The sequence below is a fragment of the Dendrobates tinctorius genome, unplaced genomic scaffold (assembly GCF_039654945.1).
Source record: "Dendrobates tinctorius isolate UK_male_01 unplaced genomic scaffold, ASM3965494v1 ptg000016l, whole genome shotgun sequence".
Taxonomy (NCBI): Eukaryota; Metazoa; Chordata; class Amphibia; order Anura; family Dendrobatidae; genus Dendrobates; species Dendrobates tinctorius.
Genome location: NW_027361684.1, coordinates 15,809,123 through 15,827,984, shown reverse-complemented (window position 1 = coordinate 15,827,984; position 18,862 = coordinate 15,809,123). Strand labels below are relative to the sequence as shown.

Genomic DNA, 18,862 nt, shown 5'->3' with positions numbered 1-18,862 from the left:
CCGTCAGAGCCACCGGACTACTACTCCTAATATCCCACATCATCCCGTCAGCCAGAGCCACCGGACTACTACCCCTAATATCCCACATCATCCCATCAGAGCCACCGGACTACTATCCCTAATATCCCACATCATCCCGTCAGAGCCACCGGACTACTACCCCTAATATCCCACATCCAACTTCCATACCGGGTATCCATTTAAGAGGGTAGATGTGCCTACAGGATGGAGGATGTGTGATGGGTATATGGACAGGAAGGGGGGGGATTCATTTCTGTCCTGTGCTCTCTGCTCCTTTCTAGGGGCAGATAATGGCTGGGAACTTATGTTCCCGGGGATATTAGATCTCTCCCACCATGGCAGTGTCTGCTGAGGTGTTGTCATGGAGTGAAAAAACTGTTGCTCATAGCAACCGATCACAGCTCAGCTTCTTTGCTTAGTGATTGGTTGCAAGGAAAACTGTTGCTCATAGCAACCAATCACAGCTCAGCTTCTTTTAAACAGCTCTGGTGAAATGAAAGATGCTTCGTGATTGGTTGGTGATATACATACCTACACTTTTATATCTATAGATTGCTTATATAGCGCCATCATATTACATAGCACTTAGACAATTATCGCTGTCCCCAATGGGGCTCACAATCAAAATTCCTTATCAGTATCTCTTTGGCCTCATTCACAAGTACTTTTTTTTTTAGTACGAGATAAAAGGATTGATCTTGATCAGCATTCTTTATCCAAATCATTGTTTTTTACCATGAGTGGCCTCCATTTTTTTTTTTTTTAGTATATAAAGCATTCTGCTGAGCAACTCCTGTGTTGTTTTCAGATTTGTTCACCGGTGGGCTTATTTCACGGAGAAAAAAAAAAATGATTGGCAGACTGAAAGAGGACATACCGGATACCCATCACTAGAGATGAGCAAACCCGAACTTGAAAGTTTGGGGTTCATACCAGACACTTAGTGCTCAGCGCCAAACAGACTTCTCCTGAAAGTCCATTGGAGGTGATTTTTTTTCCCCAGATCCAAAGTTTGGGTCTCCATTGTTTTCAATGGGGTACGGGTACAATTCTGGAACCCCAACTAAACTTTGGAATAAGGTTCTGGGTTGGGTACCAGAATCCAAACTTCCAAAGGTCCACTCATCCCTACCAATCACCTCTGATGTCAGTCGGGAGGCCTCCATATACACTATACTATCCGCAGGTTAAGGTGAGAGTTTTCTGATGTATATGGAAGTCCTAATTCCCTGCGCCTGTGGCTCTCCAGCACTATTGAAATGATCTTCTGTGTATAGATGTGATCTGGTCACAATTGTCTCTGAAGTCTGCGTGGAATGACACGAGATGAATTGATAATGTATATTATGTTCAGGGGAAAAAAAAGGTAAACGCTACAGCAGCATAGAGGTTTGCATCACTTTCCCGTGATGACACTTGCGGTGGTAGCGTGACTTTCACAATTTATTTTCAGGCAATTTTTGTTGTGTATTCTACAAAAATAAAGGAGTGAGCCTACTTTTCCATTTGGGTCTAACATGGCCTGAAAAATGAACTAAAATTTGACAAACAGGCCTGTTAATCTTAAAATCGACGTGTAAGGGACATTGTCAAAATGCAGGCACAAGTCCAGGCCCAACTGGAGCTTTTACTATACAACAATCATAGGGATCTCAAAAAAAACATTAAGGGAACACAACCATAATGTTACCCCAGGGCAATTAATCATCAGGGATGGGGGGTTGTGCTCACAGCCCAGCACCGTGCAGGACGCTTGGCATCTGCCACAGAACACCAGGATTAGCAAATTCGCCACTGGCGCCCTGTGCTATTCACAGATGAAAGCAGGTTCACTCTGAGCACATGTGACAGAGTCTGGAAACGCCGTGGAGAGCGATCTGCTGCCTGCGACAAACTTCAGCATGACCGGATTGGCAGTGGGTCAGTAATGTTGTGAGGTGGCATTTCCTTGGCGGGCCGCACGGTGTTGGGCTGTGAACACAACCCCCATCTGTGGACGTCGGGCACTCAGACCATCCTCATGGAGTCGGTTTCTAATCGTTTGTGCAGACACATGCATATTTGTGGCCTGATGGAGGTCATTTTGCAGCGCTCTAGCCGTGCTCCTCCTGTTCGTCCTTGCACAAAGGCTGAGGTAGCGGTCCTGCTGCTGGGTTGCTGCCCTCCTACGTCCCCCTCCACGTCTCCTGGTAGCGCCTCCAGCCTCTGGACACTATGCTGACAGACACAGCAATCCTTCTTGCCCCAGCTCGCATTGATGTGCCATCCTTGATGAGCTGCACTACCTGAGCTACTTGAGTGGGTTGTAGAGTCCGTCTCATGCTACCACGAGTGTGAAAGCAAAACCAACATTGAAAAGTGACCAAAAGATCAGCCAGAAAGCATTCGTATTGAGATGTGGTCTGTGGTCCCCACCTGCAGAACCACTCCTTTATTGAGGGTGTCTTGATAATAGTCAATAATTTCCATCTGTTGTCTATTCCATTTGCACAACAGCATGTGAAATTGATTGTCAATCAGTGTTGCTTCCTAAGTGGCCAGTTTGATTTACTTGGTGTTATATTCTGTTGTTTAAGTGTTCATTTTATTTTTTTGAGCAGTGTACTTTCCAATTGATCTTTAGTTTTGCTAGTGTCATTGTTACTTCTGATTGGGCTGCAGGTACATCCTCGGGTATTCAGGCCTGCGTAGGTAGGTATAGCTCCTCCAAGATGGCACATCCATACATGTTGTCGTAAGTAGATTTGCAGCGTCTTCCAGCACAGTCTCAAGTGCATGGACCAGATGCCAGGACATGGGCAGTTACATCAGCCCTAGAAAAAAAACATAAAATGACAAACCCCCGGTAGTATCAGTATCTGCAATCAATGACTGCCCTTGGGTACTAGTGTGCATGTTTTTGACCAAAGTCAGACCGTACTTCACATGACGGTCCAATGTCATATTGTGGGAACTGAATACTGTCAGGTACCATGTTAAAATCCTCAGGGCCATGGCCAGACCCTATACTGGTGCAGTAGGCCCTTAGATCCTCCTGACACAATGATGCTGAACCCCATGTGGCAAGTGTGTAGTCAGCTCCTGGATAAATGAGAACTTCTCATGATATATACCAGGAAATCTGACGCTGTCAACTAGCGCAGGACTATCCACGAGCTCAGTGATGCACCGATCCAGATCTGGGAGGAGATCTACGACTTGAATTATCGAGATGCAAAGTGTGATTTGAGCATTTAGGGTTTTTTTATTTTTTGATGAGCATATCAAATTTGAGTCAGTAGACCTATTGTTGGATGTGACACGTTCTCGTTTTCTTCTCTTAAACTAGCACTACCTAAAACCAGATTCAAATATTAGCCAATCTGTCCAACCCATTGGAGAGGAAAAAAAAACCCAGCATGGAATATACAATCATTAAAACACCACGAGTCAAAAATTCAATTTTCTTTTTTTTATTGGAGAGGAGGTGGTTTGTATTTGGATGGTAAAATACAGCTTACAGGGTCCAACATAACAGAATATCACTTTTAAAAGTCAGGGCCCAGGCAAGGTATGGAATGAAGAGGAGGAGGAAACCGTGGCTTTTGGGAGGTAACATGTTGGGGAAATATTGCATGACATGACAGCCTCAGTATCACATTAGGTTTTCCAGCACTGGAACCAGTGACTACTCATGACACCATCTGAAATAATAAATTAGAACTTCATTTGCTGCTGATATTTGGCAGAACATAGGCTTGTGTACATTACGTGCATTTTTTTCCCCACTTTTTCTTCTTGGGTTTTAAATATAAGGCAACACCAGCCAGCACGTAACGTTTTAGTCCAAAGTCTCTTACTGTGCTATGGATATTCTGCCAGGGTGAAGACCGATAGCAGCACTCTGGCACAGGGGAAAAGAAAGGGTTAACTCAGAACACCTTATAATAAGCTATTACAAATATTAAATAAAGCGAGGTTCTTGCTCTTGGTAAGGAAGGTATCTGGAAATAAAAAATAGATTATTTTTTTGGGAAAAAAAAAAAAAAAAGTTTGTCAGACCTACATAACCTACAAAAGAATAAAAGGAAAGAAAAACTACCCTCCCGCTATTAAATATAAGAATTCCTACCCACCTATGAACGTCACTTCAAAACTTGTACTTCTAATATAATTTTTGCATTTTTTTTTTCTAAAGATGTTAGGTTTTCAAACATGCTAAAAATGAAAAATCAGGGTGGACTGGCCTTCATTTTAAAATTAAAAGTGACACATTAATGATCCTTTCACATTGCCAAGGGGAGGAGGTTGTATGTAGGTCTTTAACTAGTCAATTAATAGGTGTGTGTGTGGGGGGGTGAGGACTAGTTTATGGAGAAGGTATTAAATCTAATACCAGTCACAAGATGTAGAGTAATCCAGCAATGGACATAACTGATCAGCTAGTGTTGTATTGATGCTGCCATATTTTGGTCCAAATTATTAGTACAAAAAAAAAAAAAAAAAAAAAAAAAAAAGGGGTGTTGTCCACAATTTTTCAACCTAAATGCAAAATCTTTTTTCATTTTTGCACTTAGGCTGCATTTACATTTTCCCACCATTTGCCTTCTATAGTCGCTGTGTTGTACGGTCAATTTGCCAGCTGCAGAATGAGTTAACTGAGAATCCGTCAGTGAGCCCACTAGGACAGTCTAGCGAAAAGTTTGTAACTGTATTTTTCTGCACTTCTCTCGGCTGATTTGTAACCACAAATCATATTAGTGTTGAGTGTATGGGGAAGGCCGGTAATAACCAAACGGTGCAGCATTTTGCAATGAAAACCAATTGTAAATAGTTATTTTTAATCCCAAATTTATGCATGGGTAGAAAAAAAAAAATAAATAAATTAAAATTGCCCTCAAAGCAAACAGTTGGTTTGGGTTTATAACACATTCCTTATAAGAGCCATATAAAAGAAAAAAAAAAAAAAAAAAAACAAAAAACAAAACAACAGACAGGAAAGCAGGACCATACTGAACTGCAAACATGTTCTGAGCAAAGATGCATTGGGTGGTGTAATAATACTGCTTACTAGCGGACACTCAGAGCCAGGAGGGACAAGGCAGCAGGTCTGTTTGCATAGGGTTCAGTTGAGGCACTGTTCACACCTGCGTTACAAACTGACTGACTCATAGGTTGGAAAAAATTTAATTTATATCCATAACGGATCTGTGATCCTTTTTTTTTTTTTTTTTTTACAGTCTGCAGAGGCTCCAACACAGATGTGAACACAGCCCAAAACAATTGGATTGGAAATCTATGTTTTGTGTAATGTCATGAAATAGGAAGGCAGGTCTCAAAATGGAGTTTTTCCTCCCATTGCTGATATCCAATCCAGTTTAGTTATGTCTAAAAAACAAAACAAACATAGAACCACCCAATACAAACCAGGAGTGATTACATACAAGAACTAGTGGTGTCACCCGTTCACATCACTGGTGTTTGAGAACCTAAAGAAGGCAACTAAACATCTGGCTCAATGAGGGCCTTTTAAGAGAATGTATGAACCAAAAAAACAACAAAAAGGAGTGACTGGGATTGATTCATTGTGTGACTGTATAAGAACATGTAGGAGAATAAAAACAATGTTACTAAGAATAAAAAAAAAAAAAAAAAAAAAAAAAAAGATCTAGAGAGGCAAATACTTAAGGCTTTGTCGTCTATCTGAAGGTCAGTGAAGGGCGCAGCCGGTGACGGCAGTGGGTTCACTCATACTTGTCTACTCAAACCCACACTAACAAGCAACATTCGTACAGAAATATTACACTTAATTACAGTAGTATAGCATTAACTTTTAGCCAGTGTACATAGAAAGTATTACATTTTTCTCCCTACCCCATGTTTAATATTCATCAAACTTCATTGTGATCATTATATTCCTTTTCTTCGAGACCATCGCTGTAGGATGAGATCAAAGAGCCAAACGGTGCACAAACTCATTCAATCGCAAGGTTTAGGGAAGCATTGAGAAAGCCAACGAGTAGCAAGGCTGTCCAGCAGCAATGAGATACATAAGGTGGCGTTACAATGCAAACCTCAAACCCTCAACATAGGGTGTACAGGCCGAGGATGGATGTGGCACCTTCACAAGCCATTGACTGTAGATTTTAGGGTAAAGGCCACTCCAGGAGCCATTTAGATCCATTTTTAAAATGACTAGGTGATGACAACCATCTAAAGACATCTATTGAAAGCAACCCAAACAGGAGCAAGCAGCTAATTTTAAAAAAGACACTTGTCTTGTTGGCGCCTGGCACGTGTCCAGACCTGGGCCGAGTATTCAAGTCACTAGGATCTGACAATTGCAGTCACTACAAACCAGCTATTGGGGAACATGGGATTAAAGGGAATCTGTCAGCAGGTTTTTACTATGTAATCTGAGAGCAGAATCATGTAGGGACTCAAACCCCGATTCCAGCAATGTGTCACTTTCTGGGCTGCACGCTGTCATTTTGATACAATCACTGATTATTCGGCTGCAGATTTAGCAGTGCGCACAGAATGCAGAGGTCTTTACAACCCCGCCCACAGCACCGATTGGCAGAAAGCAGTTGACTAGCAGGCACTAGCCCTGTAGTGAATTTCCGGATGATAAAACACTGATTATTAAAAGCACAATTTAGTAAGTGACATCACTGGAATCAAGCTCCCGGCCCCCCAAGTCATACTGTTACCAGATTACACAAAAAAAAAAAAAAAAGACGACAAATTCTCTTTAATAGCGGAGAGGGAAGCTTTGTGCACACTGCGTCTGAGCACCTCGCTGAGGCACAATAGGCTGTGACGGACGCCTCCTGGGAGTCAAGTCCAAACCTGAATCTTTACAGGACGGGCCACAGGATTTAACGGTGAAGCTGCACTGGATACAGAATGTACTTAACTAAACCATAAATATATAAATTAAAGAAAAAAAAAAAAAGGACTCAAAGTCAACTCTGTACATGGAATATATGTAAAGATCTATTGGTTGTTATTTGAGGAAAAAAATAAAAGTAAAATAAAATAAAGGAGAAATTTTGAATATACATTTTCACAGTTGAGAAAGCCTTGGGGGCTTTTAAATTATATATACACACATACAAATATGGGAGTCAGGCCAGTGTCAGTCCACCATTATTTATAGTGTAACCCTTTGGTTGCTGCAGGAGGACGTCACAGTGTACTGTACACACTCATTCATCTTCCTAGAGCTTTGGGATTAGCGAGAAGATAAAGAGCTTCAAATGTAAACAATTGGCACCAACAGTCAGTCTACAAGTCAGTTCTGGTCAGCCTGACAGCCAACAAGAGGGGGAGTAATAAAAAAAAAAAAAAAAGCCCTCCACATGGGAACATGCATTAATGCAGTTTGGAGACGGGAACATTGGACACTCATTACTACACACAACTAAATAGCGTCCGGCTCGGCCCATTATTCAGATGGTCTAACAGCAGGATAAACATCTGGTAAGGAAAATATATGGTCACGGTAAATCAGCACAAGCGCTAGTGTCCGTTGTCTTTAAGGTTAGGCAAGCCCGTCCAATAATGACTATCTTTGTATGGGGTATGTAACAGTTTTGGGTGGGTCAGATCCCCTAAGGCATCAAAACAGTGGTTACAAGCCAACTCGCGTTCCTTCTCGCCCACCCTGTTAATAAGTAGCAACCTTTTCTTGGCCAGAGGCCACATTGTACCACTTAAGAGCAATATATTCATATAGGCCACGCACACCGTCACATGGACTCTCTTTGCATTTTAGTAAGCAAAATATAAGACAGAAACTTTCTAAATAGTCTTCATTAAAAATGTTCTACTATTTTGCTGCTGTAGAGTCTGTAAGCCTTTAATCTAGCCAAGTGCGTGCCAGAAGTGTTACAACTCCTGCGCTCATGGCCCTCTGCTCTCCTCAGCCCTTCTGTCCGGTGTTAAGGGCATGTCACACTAAGAGATATCGCTAGCAATATCGCTATAACTAGTGACGTTATAGCGATATTGCTAGCGATATCTGTGCCTGATACTTACCTACGACCGGCTCCCCCGCTGGTTATCGCTGATCGCGCGAGAACGTTCAGGACTGTTTCTCGTCATCAGCTTCCTGCGGCGCTTCCTGCTGTGAGGACGAGCGACGCGTGGAGCCGGGCGGGAGGACGCAGGATCGCCTGGTGTGACAGGTAAGTAGCGACCCCCGTCCCCAGCGATGTCGCTGGTGAGATCTGCCTGTGTGGCAGCTCACTAGCGACCACTTAGCGATGTACCAGCGATCCTGACCGCGTCATATCGCTGGTCGGGATCGCTGGTACATCGCTAAGTGTGACAGTACCTTTAGAGATAGTAGCAGGGGGAGGTTTCTAAAGAGGTGAAAATCTCAGAGAGGGCAGGGAAAACCAGCTATATCAAAAGGTTTGAGCACAAAGAGGTAATAAGTAAAGGATAGAAAAAAATGTGGTTATATGAGCTAATGCAGACAGATACACATAGACCTCACATCCAGCCTATATTACTGGGAGAGGCACTCCCACAAGAGGACTCAAACTTGGATCAGACTGCAAATCTGGGGATGGGTGGGGAAAGAAGGTGTTCAGAAAATGATTAAAGGAAAGAGGATTGAAGACAAACGTAGTGCAATTTTATTATCTAAAAAGGTACCCATTAACGTATAAAAACCTCCCCTCCCACAATTCAAAAATGTGTCCCTAACCTTTAATGCATTCCCATCAGGGGTATTTATGGTATGTTTAAAATACAGACTGAACATGGGGGCCCAACCAACCAGACTTTTACAGTTGTGGCCAAAAGTATTGACACCCCTGCAATTCTGTCAGATAATACTCCGTTTCTTCCTGAAAATGATTGCAAACACAAATTCTTTGGTATTATCTTCATTTAATTTGTCTTAAATGAAAAAACACAAAAGAGAATGAAGCAAAGAGCAAAACACTGATCATTTCACACAAAAATCAAAAAATGGGCCAGACAAAAGTATTGGCACCCTCAGCCTAATACTTGGCTGCACAACCTTTAGCCAGAATAACTGCAACCAACCGCTTCCGGTAACCATCAATGAGTTTCTTACAATGCTCTGCTGGAATTTTAGACCATTCTTCTTTGGCAAACTGCTCCAGGTCCCTGATATTTGAAGGGTGCCTTCTCCAAACTGCCATTTTTAGATCTCTCCACAGGTGTTCTATGGGATTCAGGTCTGGACTCATTGCTGGTCACCTTAGAAGTCTCCAGTGCTTTCTCTCAAACCATTTTCTAGTGCTTTTTGAAGTGTGTCTTGGGTCACTGTCCTGCTGGAAGACCCATGACCTCTGAGGGAGACCCAGCTTTCTCACACTGGGCCCTACATTATGCTGCAAAATTTGTTAGTAGTCTTCAGACTTCATAATGCCATGCACATGGTCAAGCAGTCCAGTGCCAGAGGCAGCAAAGCAACCCCAAAACATCAGGGAACCTCCGCCATGTTTGACTGTAGGGACCGTGTTCTTTTCTTTGAATGCCTCTTTTTTTCTCCTGTAAACTCTATGTTGATGCCTTTGCCCAAAAAGCTCTACTTTTGTCTCATCTGACCAGAGAACATTCTTCCAAAACGAGTTAGGCTTTTTCAGGTAAGTTTTGGCAAACTCCAGCCTGGCTTTTTTGTGTCTCGGGGTAAGAAGTGGGGTCTTCCTGGGTCTCCTACCATACAGTCCCTTTTCATTCAGACGCCGAGGGATAGTACGGGTTGACACTGTTGTACCCTCGGACTGCAGGGCAGCTTGAACTTGTTTGGATGTTTGTCGAGGTTCTCTATCCAACATCCGCACAATCTTGCGTTGAAATCTCTTGTCAATTTTTCTTTTCCGTCCACATCTAGGGAGGTTAGCCACAGTGCCATGGGCTTTAAACTTCTTGATGACACTGCGCACGGTAGACACAGGAACATTCAGGTCTTTGGAGATGGACTTGTAGCCTTGAGATTGCTCATGCTTCCTCACAATTTGGTTTCTCAAGTCCTCAGACAGTTCTTTGGTCTTCTTTCTTTTCTCCATGCTCAATGTGGTACACACAAGGACACAGGACAGAGGTTGAGTCAACTTTAATCCATGTCAACTGGCTGCAAGTGTGATTTAGTTATTGCCAACACCTGTTAGGTGCCACAGGTAAGTTACAGGTGCTGTTAATTACACAAATTAGAGAAACATCACATGATATTTCGAACAGTGCCAATACTTTTGTCCACCCTGTTTGGTATGGAATTATATCCAATTTGGCTTTAGGACAATTCTTTTGTTTTTTTCATTTAAGACAAATTAAATGAAGATAATAATAACAAAGAATTTGTGTTTGCAATCATTTTCAGGAAGAAACTGAGTATTATCTGACAGAATTGCAGGGGTGTCAATACTTTTGGCCACAACTGTACATATACCGATCTATTGGGAGAAAAAGGACACGGCTGAAAATTTAGCAACTCCCTGGTTAAAAATGGAGGAAGCAGAAAGCAGGCGCACTCCACTTTCTCATACTTTCCAGACTACCAATTATAAGACAGCACGGTGGCTCAGTGGTTAGCTGGGTTCGAATCCCACCAAGGACAACATCTGCAAGGAGTTTGTATGTTCTCCCCGTGTTTGCGTGGGTTTCCTCCGGGTACTCCGGTTTCCTCCCACACTCCAAAGACATACTGATAGGGAATTTAGATTGTGAGCCCCATCGGGGACAGTGATGAAAAATGTGTGCAAACTGTAAAGCGCTGCGGAATATGTTAGCGCTATATAAAAATAAAGATTATTATTTATTTATTATAAGACTTAAGGTCACAGAACATCAAGGATCTGACCAGTCGCATGAGCAAAATAACATTCATGCAATATATATTGAAGGATATGCAGTCAGGCGGTCAACAGCAATGGATTGAGAGCATTATACTGCCTCTGTACAAATCCCTGGTCAGACCGCACATGGAGTACTGTGCTTAGTTTTGGGCACCGATGCTCAGGAAGGATATAATGGAACTAGAACAAGTACAAAGGATGGCAACAAAATTGAGAGGATAGGGGAACTACAATACCCAGAGAGTTAGCAAAATTAGGATTATTTAGTCTAGAAAAAAAACACGACTGAGGGGCGATCTAATAACCATGTATAAGTATATAAGGGGACAATACAAATATCTCTCCGAGGATCTGTTTCTACCAAGGAAAGTGACGGTCACAAGGGGGCATTCTCTGCGTCTGGAGGAGAGGTTTTCCCATCAACACAGAAGAGGATTCTTTACTGTTAGGGCAGTGAGAATCTGGAATTCCTTGCCTGAGGAGGTGGTGATAGCGAACTCAGGCGAGGGGTTCAGGAGAGGCCTGGATGTCTTCCTGGAGAATAAGGGTACCGTTACACATAGCGATGCACCAGCGATCCCGACAACGATATGGATCACTGGTGCATCGCTAAGTGGTCGCTAGTGAGCTGCCGCACAGGCAGATCTCACCAGCGACATCGCAGGAGTCGCTACTTACCTGTCAGACGTGGCGATCCTGACGTCCTCCCGCCCGCGTCCACGCCACAGGAAGCCCAGCAGGAAGCGCCCGACGAGAAATGATCCAGGAGCTTCTCGCGCGACCAACGATGAGCAACGGGGGAGCCGGTCAGAGGTAAGTATCACATGTAGCGATATCGCTAGCAATATCGCTGCTACCTCTCAAAATCGGTGACTTTACAGCGATATTGCTACCGATATCGCAGTGTGTAACGGGGGCTTTACAGTATTGTATCTTACAGTTATTGGGTTCTTTAGAAGGACGTAGATCTGGGGATTCATTCTGAAGGAATATAGGCTGAACTGGATGGACAAATGTCTTTTTTCGGCCTTGCTAACTAGGTTACTATGATTTTTTTGGAGACTGACAGCACAGTATGCAACATGACCCTACAGACAATCAGCATACGCAATGTAGTAGGGATACACTGAAATCCTTATGTTGTGTGACCAGAAATGCTCTGTAGCCTCAAGTTCATTGCCTCAGACTGGACTATTCTAGATAAAAGCTAGCACTGAATCAAGTATATTTGCATGTGCTTGGCCTGTGCAAGGATTAAAAGGGCACCATTGATGATGGGGGGGGGGGGGGGGGGGGGGCCACATATCGCACCCATTTTAAATTCATGGTAAAAGTAAACATGAGGAACATGCTCGTGTTAAATCCCCAGTATTACAGCGACTAAAAAGATGTTCTGCTGCAGCCAGTTGCCTTTCATTGAGGAGGAAAGTAGTGTAATTGTTGATGTTGAGCGCATTTTTCATGTCTAATATCTCCACCTTTTACTTTTCCCTCACCAATATCCATTTTACGCTGAATGAGCGTAATAAACAGGCATGAAAACTAGAAAACTAGAAAAAGCATGTAGCGCACTTAAAGTGGCGCTGACGTTTCAGGAGAACGTGCAGCAGAAGATGCTGCTTGTAAAAGAGTCTATGGAGAAGCAGGAGGAGCTATAGCCAGGCACGCCGTCCCCGCCTCTAGCTACTTCTGCTTCTCCATAGACTCTTACAAGCAGCAATTCATCTCCTATCCCAATACCAGGAAAGTGTCATCACTGACTACAGATTTGACCCTGAAATTGAGGATAAAAGATCAGTTCTGAAAGAGAAAGAAGCACATTTCTCTGATAAGAAACTTTTTAATTTGTACTATTCATTTATGAATTAGAGAGCAATTGTAGTTTCCATTTTTAAGTGATTACTTAAGAAGTACTCAAGACAAGCTACTCTGCTAAAGAAAAATGAAAAAAAGTAGCCTATGAGTAGGCCAACACCAGCAGTCAAAGGGCCCACGTCAACTGAAGACATTCACTGGCTTGAGGCAATTTTAGAAAAGCCTGATTGATAAAGATGGTGGAATACAAGTTGTATACCGTGACTTTACTTGAAAACTCAGCAAAAGTCTTACTGCGGGGCTATAGCGGTAATTTTGGAAATAAAAGTAGGGGAAAAAAATTAAATGCTTCCAAATAGATCACAGCTTATCGTGAGGCACCAACACCGGCTTTTAAGGCCGAAAACAGCTAAGTCAATAGTATTCATTCCATCGTGGATCTCACATTACTCACTAGTGGATCCTACAAGGCTTTGGCAGGTCAAGTCACATTTCTAACATGTTCCCCACAGTTACTAAGGAATGATGTGCACTAAATTGTTTATAAAGAGACCTATGGCAAATGGCAATGGTCCATAAACGGGGATTATCGATGGCATAGGAAATTTATTAGGGAGTGATACATTACAACATGCCTATCATATCACATAAGTAATGAAAGAGCAGCTTTTGTATCTGCCACTATCCATCGATTACTCTTAAGTTTTTACTGTAGTTTTTTTTTTAAATCACATTTATGACATAGTCCCTGCATCCAACGCGAGAAGGAGCTAACCTGCAGACTGTACTGTTGAGTTCTATGTCTACACTGTATGCAGCAAGCTCCCTCTAGTGGTGGCTGCAAGCTGCCAAAATGTTATATTTTAACTATATGAATTTTCATGGAGCTCTGAATCAAAAGCATGTAATGGTGTAAGCATCCTTTATTTTTATCAAAAATGGTAAGCCCCAGCAAGAGGCTAAATGGAGAAAATAAAATCTCAAACACATCTCCCCTTCTCTTACAACTGGTGCACATTCCCGTTTTAGGACAAAATTATGCAAAACAATCTCCTAATCGAGAAATTTTTATTATATATATATATATATATATATATATATATATTATACACACATATATACACATACATACACTGCTCAAAAAAAATAAAGCACAACCCCAATCCGTGGATGTCGGGCACTCAGACCATCCTCATGGAGTCGGTTTCTAACCATTTGTGCAGACATGCACATTTGAGGCCTGCTGGAGGTCATCTTGCAGGCCTCTAGCGGTGCTCCTACTGTTCCTCCTTGCACAAAGGCGGAGGTAGCGGTCCTGCTGCTGGATTGTTGCCCTCCTACGGCCCCCTACACGTCTCCTGGTGTACTGGCCTGTCTCCTGGTAGTGCCTCCAGTTTCTGGAAACTACGCTGACAGACACCGCAAACCTCCTTGCCACAGCTCGCATTGATGTGCCATCCTGGATGAGCTGCACTACCTGAGCCACTTGTGTGGGTTGCAGAGTCCGTCTCATGCTTCCATGAGTGTGAAAGCACAACCAACATTCAAAATTGACCAAAGCATTGGTACTGAGATGTGGTCTGTTTTCCCCACCTGCAGAACCACTCCTTTATTGAGTGTGTCTTGATAATTGCCAATAATTTCCATCTGTTGTCTATTCCACTTGCACAGCAGCATGTGAAATTGATTGTCAATCAGAGTTGCTTCCTAAGTGGACAGTTTAATTTCACAGAAGTTTGATTTACTTGGGAGTTATATTCAATAGTTTAAGTGTTCCCCTTATTTTTTTGAGCAGTGTGTGTGTGTGTGTGTATGTATATATATATATATATATATATATATATATATATATATATATATATATATATATATATATATATATATATTATAGTTTAGTCAGCGGATTATCACTGAAAGGTGTCTTGTGCCTTCAGGACCAACCATGCCTCCAACACGAATTAGCAGCTTTCTGCTAATATACAGTGTGCACCGAAAGCTGCTCATCAGTGATGTGGGTGGGGTTATACAGGGTTCAGCATTCCGAGCTCTGCTAGGTCTGCAGCAGAGAAAAAAAAAAAAAGTGTGATTCTAATATAACTTCTGCACCCAGTAAACTATGTGATACATTGCTGGAATCAGGGTCTCTGTCCGTACTTCATGCTTCAGTAAGATCACATAGCAAAAACCTGCTGACAGATTCGCTTTAAGGCAGTGAAGTGAGGCGGTCAGAGACAGATGTAGTGTGGGATAGCACACATCAATGTCTGAATTTTGGAGTTTCTGCCACGAGAGGGACAACGTGCAATGAGACTGTTGTCCCTGCCACTATAAGATATTTTAATGCCTAATATTTGCAACTAGGACCTGCAATACACAACATAGTGATGTCCTTGCGATTCTGAGACAAGGCACTATAGCAGCTGGGCCATACATAGCGAAGAAAAAAAAAATGAGGACCTAACAAAAGTCACCAAACTGCTTTAGTGTACACACCACCACCTTTGGAGGGAAAAATAATAAAATCACTACCTATCTGAAACAGAAAAGTTGCTTTTAATACAAAGCAGAACAAATGAAGAGTGGACAAAAAAGGGACGTCTTTTAAAATAAAGACCTTTGGGTTCATAGCATAAAGACCTAACAATACTGTAAAAGGGAAAAAAAAAAAAAAAAAAAAATCATTTTGTCTGACAGCATAAAAAAACCCCAATTGTCATTTCTCTAAAAATGCACACGCATCCGGTGAACTAATTCTCTGCCGCACCAAGGAAGGGTGAATGGGAATTAAAAAGAACCCGTTTGCACTAACGTATGACCGGAGGTACCAGATCCAGAAATGCTACTTATACAAATCCATGTCTACTGAACAAAGGGCGATCTGTCAGCCTCTAAAGCATGGAAAAGTAAGGGTGGGAGGGTAAGGGGTAAAAATAAAAACGAGAGGGTGGAATAAAACAAAACAAAAACACCACACTTCTTAGGGCTAGTGTTCCCAAGATTAAAATAAAGCAGCATTTTGAAGCCCATCAGTGCTGAGAAACTAATACTACCACCACAAAAAGAAAAAAAAAAAAGTAGTAAAGGGAAAAGTACATGAGATTCTGAATTACAGCACCGTACAGCTTTTTTTTGCATATAATGATCACAAGAAGTTTGCACATTGAAGAGGATACAAGAGCCTTGCTAATCAATTAAGACTAAATCCTCTCGGGATGCAAAGTGACTGGAGCCTACCTATACCCTGGATGCTGAATGTGAATACTTCGACTATCAGCTGACTCAGGGGCTCTACTCATTTGGGATCTCTGAACCTTTGCAAGTGGAGCCATGCTCTGATCTCTGAAGCAGGACTGCTGAAAGTCCCCTCCAGTTAGGTAATCCATGGTCTGCAACAAGTTGTTCTGGTTGGATGGTCCTCCCCCAACGCCTCTGTAGTGAGCACCCCCGGCACAATCCAAGGGCGCACCAGCTGCCTGTGCTCCGTGGAAAGGCATAGTGAGGTCCTGTGATCCTGAACTATCACTGTTTGGAGTAGGCAAAATGTTATTCCATATGGGTTGAAAATAGTGTCCATTGGTATATGGCAAGGGACCCGGCAATCCATTCACAGGAGGAGAAGGAGTAGGTTTTTCAATTGGGGGTTTTAAGCCAAAAGACTGGCTCATGCACAGTTCTTGTTGGTACGGGTTCTGCTTACCAGGAAAGACCTGGGCAGCAATTTCTCTCTGAGTGTGTTTCCCAGGACCACCAGACTCTCCTCCGCACATTTGTTGCAGATGAGCAAGCTGATGTTGGTTCCATGTGATGGGTTTGAGATCACCAGGATATGAAGTAGGCACTCTGCTCATGTTCACTAAAGGGACATTTCCCGAGGCGGCAGAGGAGATAGCAGCAGCATGGTCTACAGATGTTCCAACACATGAAGGCATGGGGATGCCGTGAGTGGAAACCCTGGTACTTGCATTGATAAGCAGGTTACGACTGATAGGGCTGGGGTTGGCTATTTGGCCCTCGCATACAGAGGTAGAGCCTAGGCCAGCCCGGGCCTGACAGAACTGGTTTATCTGGTGCACAATGCTGCCAAGGTCTGGTGGTCTATTTTGCTGCAAGGTTGCAGCCATAGAAAGAGGAATAGTTGAGGTAGACACTGTCACATTCGGAGGGGCATCCGCATCAGGCAGCTTTCGTGCTCCATGTAAACCTGGCTGCAGAATGTTGTTGGCAGGGTGTGGCAGAGTCTGGTGACTTACTCCAGGGGCATGCTGTAATGTCGATTGTTGGGGCAGGCTTTGCGAATGTTGAGATCCCACGTTCTGTGGATGCTGCATTCCCTGTGGATGTTGTCGCGCTTGAGACATATTCTGAGGGTGCTGCAAGACAGGCGGGAGGTTCTGTTGGTGCTGCAGAGAATGTGACATGCTCTGTTGGCGTGGTATTGTCTGTGCAAGTCCCTGCGCATGATGCAGTGCCTGTGGCATACTCTGAGTATGCTGCACACCTTGCGAGTGTTGCACACCTTGCGTGTGCTGCACATTTTGCGGATGCTGAAGAGCCTGTTGCTGGGATATACTCTGCGTGTTCTGCAGACCCTGAGAATGCTGCAGCCCCTGTGGCAGGCCCTGAGGGTGCTGCATTGTCTGAGGGTGTGGCAAGCTTTGTGAGTGCTGCAGTCCAGGTGGCAGGCTCTGCGAGTGTGACAAAGTCTGCTGTTGCATGTTTTGCACATGCTGCAGGGCCTGCGCATGCTGCAGGGTTTGCTGGGGGCGTGCAAGCGCCTGAGGGTGGTTTAAAGTGCTAGGTGCAACATATGGAGCCGAAGGGGGATTCATCATAGAGTCTGGCAAAAGGCGGGCACGAGCACCGTCGAAGCCTTTCACAACACTTTTAGCCGGTGACTTGACAATTGCCAAAAGTCCTGTCTTTGTGCTGACCTGCGAAGGATACGGACTGTAGCGTTGGCCTGATGTATCCAGTCCGTTCACGGTGCGGCGAATATGCTTCCTTTGGGGAACCTTCACACTGTTTGGAAAGATTTTTATTGTCAAGGGATTGTTGGCAACCGTCTTAGCATAAGCATCCAATTCTGCAGGAGTAGGATGCTGAGCAGATCTCATCTTCTGTGTAGTATCCCCTGCCAAAAATAAGAAAAAAACAAAAAACAAAATGTTATTTTAAAGCATTTACTCTTGAAAGAAAAAAAAAAAACAATGTTACAGTATATAACACAAAACCGCTACATTCAAATTATCCAACAACAAAAACACATTGCGAGAAGAACCTTGAGGCAACGCACAAGGAAAAAAAAAAACAAAAAACACATTACATGAAAAAAATGCTTACAGACCCGGCATAACAAAATGGGTGTCATGAAGAAACAGAACCAGAGCCGATCTATGACAAAAACTAGTTGTGCCCATGGGTCGACAGCTGCTGTTCCCGCAGTGTATGGAGACAGAAGCCTCAGTATTTGAGACATCACACAGAACCGGAGCAGCGATGACATTCCCATCACCTGTGCACACAGAACATGCCGGGACTCCATGATAGGGATGGAATTAGGGCTTTGCATTAGTCCTACAATGAGGCCACTGTTACCCAAGCCTTCATTTCCTGTAAGAGGGAAACATGCTGACCGCCATTTTCAGGAAATATTTGATTAATCGGGCAAGAGCAGGATGTCTCCCTGACTTTTATTAAGACCACTGCCCTGTAGGAAAAATATGACAACTAAATAGAGTCTTAAAAATATATGTATACTATCATATGGAAGATGAAAACCGGTATCTGATCAGACCAAGGACGGGATCAGATCTATAAATTCTCACGTCACGATGCGGCTGTCACTGGCCATATGACGGCTATGAGCACTCTACGATGGGTGCAGGAGCCGCCAGTTACATACACGGGTCTCGGCCGTGAAAAGACATGACTAGTGCATGAGCCAGAAGGAAATAACACTTGATTTCAGCCTCCCCCCAACGTGGGTACGAGAGTCTTTTGTTCTGAAAGGGGATCTGTCAAGAAGATTTCACCCCCCAAACTATTTCTATTATATTGTAGCTTTTAAGTAAAATCCCAGCAATAACTTTACATGGCCAGTCCGTTCTTCCCTTACTGAGAAATCAGAGTTTGATATATAAATGAGGCTGAAGAGCTACCATAGATCTGAACCATCTGTCACTCCAGCTCCATCCCCACCACCACCTCCT

The 18,862-nt window shown here is 43.2% G+C and overlaps 1 protein-coding gene across 5 annotated transcripts in view; it reads right to left on the bottom strand.

Moving 5' to 3' along the window:
* Positions 1-3,457: 3,457 nt before the first annotated feature.
* Positions 3,458-18,862, bottom strand: part of FAM222B (family with sequence similarity 222 member B) — a 214,245-nt gene continuing 198,840 nt past the window's right edge. For all 5 annotated transcript variants that reach the window (XM_073565500.1, XM_073565501.1, XM_073565502.1 and 2 more), the window contains one exon: positions 3,458-17,784. In XM_073565500.1, coding sequence (XP_073421601.1) covers positions 15,884-17,784 — 1,901 coding nt within the window. In that variant the 3' untranslated portion in view covers positions 3,458-15,883. The remainder of the gene's footprint in view (positions 17,785-18,862) is intronic.